Here is a 7995-nt window from a genome sequence, read left to right on the forward strand (position 1 = left end):
TGAATTTAAAAAAATTAGACAAAAAATTAGACCTATTTAAAATATGAGTTGGGTTCAAGCTTCGAACTCGAGCCTGGCCCGACCCGTTTTAAGTTTATAAATACTTTATATTATATAATTTAGAATACATTAAAAAAATAAATCTATACTAAATATATAATACTATTTTAATGTAAACATTAAAATAATATTAAGATGACTATATAAAAAATTTCAAAAAATAAAAAATATATAAAAATATTAAATATTAAAATAATATAATATAATTTTTTAAAAAATAAAAAAATAATATAAACAGGCCTAAAATGAGTTTGGATTAGTTTTTTACAAATATGGACAAATTTAAGTAAAGTTTTAGGCTTAGATTTTGGGTCGGGCTAGCCTTGAACAAGTATAAAGTATGTTGAATATCATGTTTAGATCCGACCTAACTTAGCCATGAACACCTCTAAAATTTGAATTCAACTAAATTAAAATTAATCAAAAATAATAATTTAAATCTAAAATAATCCAAAACGTAAAGATTGGAATAAAAAAAAATATTTTAGTTTGAAGTAAAAGAAACTCAAATCCAAAAAAGGCTGCCAAGAAAGTAGGCAAAAGTCAATTAAGTTATTAGTCTTCGAAACTTTTTTTTTTCCTTCACTTCTAAGATTCATTTTTTTTTCTTTGATGAAATTAGTATCTTTCAATCCCCTTGAGAAATTCACATGAAATGGGCTAAATTGATTGAATATTTCGAAAAATAAATTAATTAATAAAATAATTTTTTTTTAAATTTAGGAAAATAAATCGTTTTTGAAGAAAATATATAAAAACGTGATCAAGAGGGTATATTTTCTTTATAGTAATATGAAAGTGCGTCCAGTTAGACGAATTTTTCTGTTGACATGTTAACGAATGAAACATACATAGATTGTCACATAGGCTATCATGTTAGTGTCGTTAAAATTTTAGTAGTTTATTAAATTTTTACCCTCAAACAAAATGAATAGACTAAGTTTTAAAAGCGGAATGTCAAAGTGATAAAGAAAAAAAATTAGGACTAAAGAGAGAAAATAAGTAAATGCTAGATACTAAATTTGTTATTAGGAAGAAAAGAAAAACTACTTGAAGAATTAGTATTACCAGCAGCTTGCAGTTGTAAACTTACAGGACAAAGTATATGTCAACATTCCATGAAAAGCATGCCTCGGATCTTACAGATTTTGTAAATAAATATAAAAGACAAAATGAGGATCATAAATAATCATAGTGCATGAATACAACCGTCATGTCCTTTCTCTTTGGACGTTTTCATATGACTTTGTCTCTCTGTATTTCTCTTCTCATCAATAATTTAATCATTTAAAAGATTCAGCCAACTAAAACCCATAGTGGTGAGAAAAGTCCATGGAAAATCGAAAACCGAGTGACATTTAAGGAACCATGAAAGAGAAAAAGGGTTTCTCTTCATTGTTCTTACTATGGAAATTGTTGTAATGTTTTAATTCCATGTATGTTGGAATCAGTATAAAAAAGATCTAATGATATATTCTTCTTTTTTTTGTTTAGAATCATATTCCCATTTAGGGTTTCTTTTATTGACTTATTCCCTTCCAAGTGGCTAAAGATTTTAAAAATCAGTAAAATAAGGGGAAATAAAAATAGTTATAGCTTTTGTTTTTTTCTTTCATGGTCAATGCTTCATCTTCCATACTGACTTTCTAAGCCATTTATTGTCTTCTAATGAAAGGGTATCAAATTTTTAAACTTTGGGTGTTTGCTTTTGACTTCATATATATACAATAAAATACAGATAGCTTATGGTTCATCACTTGTTTGATGAATTTCCTGTTTCAACTCATACCTGGCATCTAAGGTTGTCTGAAAAGGAAATTGTTCACATGTTTTGACCAGCTTTTTTTTAGCTTAAAAACTGCTTCATGTCAAGTTGAGTTAATCTTTTTATGCTATTGGTCACATGATTCCTGGTTCAAAAAGCCATTTGAAGGGCCTTTTTCCAGCTCTTGTGGCTTTGAGCTCTTGAGACTTTGCCTAGTCAATTTCAATTGATTTATGACCTTATGCCTATAAACACTTTGTTCTTGGCCATCCCTTTGTAGAACTCTTTTGTCTTTTTCTCTCTTATCCTCTGGTAGATCAAATCTAATTGAAGAAAATCCATGGGGTTTATTAATTCAAGATCTGTAAGGTTTGTTCCATTTTTGTTCCTTAATGTCTTATGTATGTAGGTATGTATGTATGTGTGTATGCACTCTCATTAGCGATGGAACAATCATTTATTTGTGGTTGCATATGTGTTTTTCCAGATTTGAAGATGACCTTGAATTAACAAAGCTCCCCCCAATGAATGGAGATGGTATGGTAAAGCTGAAATACAATATCAACGGAACGAAAATATCGGAGCCTGGCACTGAGAGGGTCGAGAGCAAGTTGCCTGCTACTACTAGGAGAGGTAAATTGTTGAAAGCTAAAGTACTGTCCAGAGTTTTCTCTGAGGATTTTGAGAGAGTGAAGAAGAAGATTTTGGATCCTCGAGGACCGGTTATTCGTCGATGGAACAAGATTTTCCTAGTAGCATGCTTGGTTTCTTTGTTTGTGGATCCTCTGTTCTTTTATTTGCCAATAGTTAAGAAGGATGTCTGCATTGATATTGGAATACCCCTTGAAGTTATCCTTACTATGGTTAGATCATTAGCTGATGCCTTCTACATAGTTCAAATATTCATTCGGTTTCGAACCGCTTATGTTGCACCGCCTTCTCGTGTATTTGGGAGAGGCGAGCTCGTTATAGATTCCGGGAAGATTGCTTCCAGGTACCTCAAGAAGAGTTTCTGGATTGATTTACTTGCTGCACTCCCCCTTCCTCAGGTATACACATGATGAAACTGATGAACACTCGGGTCGTTTTCATGGAATGTTTCATTTTTCATATGTTTCAGTTTTGTTTCCAGGTTTTGATTTGGATCATCATTCCGAACCTTAACGGTTCAACAATGATGAACACCAAAAACATGCTCCGGTTCATAATCATTTTTCAGTACCTTCCAAGACTTTTTCTTATTTTTCCTTTGTCATCACAAATTGTTAACGCCACTGGTGTTGTGACCGAAACAGCATGGGCTGGTGCCGCTTATAACCTCATGCTCTACATGCTGGCAAGCCATGTAAGTCATTATGATGCTTCTTAAGTTTAACTCTGAACCTAAGTACGTATGTGCATACGCACAAACATACATATATTCCTGAATCTGATTGTGCTTTGTTTCTTGAAAAGGTTTTAGGAGCTTGTTGGTATCTTCTTTCGATCGAGCGGCAAGAAGCGTGCTGGAAGACCGCCTGTGATCTCGAGGAGCCTTATTGTCAGTATAAATATTTTGATTGCAACAAGGTTAAAGACCCTGGCAGGTTGACCTGGTTCAACTCCAGCAATATTACTAGCCTATGCAGTCCAAGTTCCAGCTCCTATCCATTTGGTATCTATGGTGATGGATTGGAATTTAATGTTACAACAGCACCATTCTTCAACAAGTACTTTTATTGCCTTTGGTGGGGTTTAAGGAACTTAAGGTACATTGTTGCTTTCATATGTGCATCTTTATGCTTATTCCATAATCTCGAATACACTGTAAATTTCTGCAAATAAGACCCAAGAATTCGGTCATATAAGAAAGACGATATTACTTAAACTCTAATACTATATCCCATTCCCATGGTGTAGTTCTTTGGGACAAAATCTTAGCACAAGCACTTACGCTGGAGAAATAATTTTCGCCATCATTATTGCAACTCTCGGTCTGGTTCTTTTTGCACTGCTAATTGGGAATATGCAAGTAAGTTAGGACCAAATTGTTTTGCAACTCGGCTTCTTATGTTGTCGATCATACTGATATCGTTCTTTTACCTGGCAGACGTACCTTCAATCAACGACGGTCAGGTTGGAAGAATGGAGAATCAAGAGAACCGATACGGAACAATGGATGCGTCACAGGCAACTTCCTCCAGAATTAAGGCAATCCATCAGAAAATATGATCAGTATAAGTGGTTAGCCACGAGGGGAGTTGATGAAGAGGCCTTACTAGAAGGCCTTCCTTTGGATCTCCGGCGAGACATCAAACGGCACCTTTGTCTTGACCTTGTTCGACGAGTAAGTCATTGTATACCAGCATTTCAGATTACATTTAGACTATGCCATGTATAGACCAGCTTGACATGCAACTTTATTTTTTTTACAGGTACCACTGTTTGATCAAATGGATGAAAGGATGCTAGATGCAATCTGTGAGAGGCTCAAACCGGCATTGTGCACCGAAGGCACATACCTAGTCCGAGAAGGAGATCCCGTCAATGAGATGCTCTTCATAATTAGAGGCCACCTTGATTCCTACACTACAAACGGTGGCCGAACCGGATTCTTCAACTCATGCCGGATTGGCCCTGGAGACTTCTGCGGTGAGGAACTGTTAACATGGGCATTAGATCCTCGTCCTAGCGTTGTTCTTCCATCTTCAACTCGAACAGTCAAAGCAATATCTGAAGTAGAAGCCTTTGCACTTCGAGCAGAAGATCTCAAATTTGTTGCAGCACAATTTAGAAGACTACATAGCAAACAACTAAGACACAAGTTCCGGTTCTACTCACACCAGTGGAGAACTTGGGCTGCCTGTTTTGTCCAAGCAGCATGGCGTCGGTTTAAGAAACGAAAGGAAGCTGCCAAACTTAGAGCCATGGAGGACCTCATGGTGGCTGAACCTGAACCCGAACCAACCAAACCTGTTTCAGGCTTGGCTATATATGCAGCCAAGCTTGCTGCAAGCACTAGGAGGGGGATTAATATGCATTCTGAATCTGATACTGGGGTTGTTAGCCCCTTGCAGAAACCAGCTGAGCCAGATTTTTCTGTAGATGAGGAATGAAATTGTAACACTAGCAAATCAAGAACTAGAGTGTAGGTATTATTAATCAGTGAACAATGCTTGTAAATTTGTTTATTTCTTGGCTAGCATGTAAACAAAAAATGATGAACACTGAAATTATTTGTTTCAATATTCATCTACATATATATAAGTTTCTCCTTTATCCAAAGGGACTCCAGAGACTCTTTCGTCACTGAAACTTTGTCCAAATATCATCAGAACATAAGGTTCGTTGTCCCACTTGGAGGTTCATAGCTTTGATGTGATTGAAGTTTAGATTAGGTTGGTGCAGCCAAATGAAGTTGGATTTTGTCATAGCACCAAAGGCAGCTGGGAACAGCATTGGATTCGATCACTTTATGGAAAAAAGGGTCCTGCTTTTCTGCATTTAGATGCTCCAAAGAACACAGGCTATATTCTGTATGAGAGCCACATAGGCTAGGATAGTCTTCATGCTTGCTTTGCATAATCTATGTTTTCATCATTTCCTTAATCCCACTAGTTTGGAATAAGGAATCTTCTGTTGAGAGGCCGACATAAATTTATAAGGAAAAAAAAATGGAGGGATTGGTGTTAAAATGGTTTATTTTGAATAGTCAATTTTTTTGAGAGAAGTCAAAAATGTAAAAAAAAAATTTATTTGATCAAAACTAAAAAGGATTAAATTTAATTGTTAATATTTTTAAGGATTTAATTGTTAATTTTTAAGAGAAATTAAAATCAAAATTGAATCATTTAATCAATGGAGTCAAGTAAGACTAAGCAAAAACTTCAAGAAATCAAGAATTGATATGAATCATGTTTATGAACAGCTTTTGAAACACGAATTAAAAATCGTGATGAACCGAACTGGTTTATTTTTTATTTAATTTATAATAATTTTTTATAATTTAAAAATAAATATTTTATATTTAAAATAGTGAAAAGTAAATTTAAAATACTATATTAAAACTATTATTTAAAAAAACTATATATGAGTTATTGCTTATTTTTATTTACTTAGAGAAGTTACATTCTTTCAAAAATATTTATAAATAAAAAATTTTAAAATTTTACTAAATAATTTTTATCAAAATAAAGCAAAAACTCAAATATATCAAAGCAAAAATGTAGGAATAGATCATCATAAGATATATTATATTTTCAAAAAAAAATAAAAATTCGAATCTAAGATAACATTATTGACAGAAATAATCATGAATAATAACCGAATTATGTGAAATATTTTAGAGTCAATTGACCACAAAAAAGAATTTAAACAAAAAATTACTTTATAAAAAATTAATATAAGTGGTGCTTTAAATTAGTTTCTAAACTCTAAAATATTCTAAATATATTTTTAAACTATCAAGGTTTTATCAATAAGATCATTACATTACTAAAATCGTTAATTTAATCGTTAAATGAGACATCATATCTTATGTGGTATAGTTTAAAATGCAAAATTTAAATAAAAAAAGGAATATTGTAAAAATGAATGTTTTACAAATATTGTTTTGAAGTTTTTAAAATTTTTACAAAAGTTTCAAAAGTTTTATCCTTCACTCTTTTTTTTTGTTTTACTTTATTTTTAGTTTTAACTTTTAAAAGTTATGCAGTAACGTTCTACTTCTCTTTAAAATCTTAATTTTAAATTATGGTATATAAAATTTGATATGTCATTTAACGATTACATTAACTAAATTAATAATAGAAGAACATAATTGATATAACATCAATAGTTTAGAAATGTAATTAAAATGTTTTGAAATTTAAGGACTAATTTAAAATATGAATCATAGTTTGAGAATGTCAAGTGCAATAAACTCTAATTTTACATTTAACCATATTATACATTAGTTTATTGAGTGTTAAGGTTATGCATTGATTTATATGAATTTTATTATGTTTTAGTTTTGCAAAATTTGACTCCATAATCAAATTTTTTGACTTCATCTCTAATCACAAAACTATAACATCGATAATAAAATGGACATAAAAAAATATCAATATTTGTCATAGGTCCTCTGAAAGTTCAGGAGCAAAAATTCTACAAGCTGATCCATTATCTCTTTAAATAAAAATTTGTACATTTTATGATAAATTAATTATACAATTTAAGTCTTCTTCGTAGTAAACTATAAAAATAGTCACCCAACAATGCCTTTAGTTTTATTTTGGTCACTCAACAATTAGTTTTTTTCGATTTAATGACTCAACTTTTTGAAATTAAATATTTTAGTCACTCTCCCATTAGTTGTCATTAGATGAATGTCGAAAATTTGACGTGGTCCCTTTTTTATTGGTCTAATAACAAATTTAGCACTTCAATTTTTACACATTCTATTATTTTGGTTCTAAATCTAAAAGAAAACAAAAAAAATTATTCTCAACGTTTATAAAATTGATCATTTTAGTTCGAATTCTAAAAATTTAATAAATTTAACCCTTAATATTTATAAAATTTATCAATTTAGTTTGAACTCTAAAGATTTAATAAATTAAACTCTCAATATTTATAAAATTTATCAATTTAGTTCTAATTCTAAGTTGACATTCTCAGTTATGCTTGATGTCTAAAACCTAGAATCAACTTAAGTGCACCGTTGAGTGCATTTTTCTTTTCTTCACCGTATGGATTGTGTTAAGCCTCTGCGAAAATTTTGTGTTATAAATTTCTATTGAAATTGTTACCTCATATTGTGTTAATGAATATGTTAGTCTTAGAATCTAAAGAAATCATAACTAAAGGTTTTCTCCAAGATTCTGGTGCTTTTCTTTCTTGATTTGTTTTGTGGGTTTGCCTTTATTCGTTTGAATATTGCGGCAGTAGAATGGTTTTCGTGTGTGTTGGTGTAGAGTGAATGTTTCTCTATCGTGTTTTAATCGGTGGCGTACGGTGCAATTGATTTGACGTGGAAGGTCTTTGTCAAAGGCATTAGCTGGAAAAAGTGTTACTGTTAGGCTGTTTTCATCGGGTTTAACGTCAGCTTTGTTTGGCTTTCGTTACTGTTAGCAATAAGGAAACAATGGCTGATGATATAAATGCTTGTTGGAAAGGCTGAAATTCTCGGAAGAAGAGGCTATCCAGGTTAT

General features: G+C 31.8%; 1 protein-coding gene across 1 annotated transcript; it reads left to right on the top strand.

The window, feature by feature from the left end:
• Positions 1-1413: 1413 nt before the first annotated feature.
• On the top strand, positions 1414-5083 carry LOC107963895 (protein CNGC15b). The gene is made up of 7 exons (XM_016900417.2): positions 1414-2194; positions 2313-2874; positions 2958-3170; positions 3281-3573; positions 3725-3836; positions 3915-4151; positions 4240-5083. The coding sequence occupies exons 1-7, from the start codon at positions 2166-2168 to the stop codon at positions 4918-4920; spliced, it is 2127 nt and encodes a 708-aa protein (XP_016755906.1). The 5' UTR covers positions 1414-2165; the 3' UTR covers positions 4921-5083.
• The last annotated feature ends 2912 nt before the right edge of the window (positions 5084-7995 follow it).

This window comes from Gossypium hirsutum, chromosome A03 (genome assembly GCF_007990345.1).
Source record: "Gossypium hirsutum isolate 1008001.06 chromosome A03, Gossypium_hirsutum_v2.1, whole genome shotgun sequence".
NCBI lineage: Eukaryota > Viridiplantae > Streptophyta > Magnoliopsida > Malvales > Malvaceae > Gossypium > Gossypium hirsutum.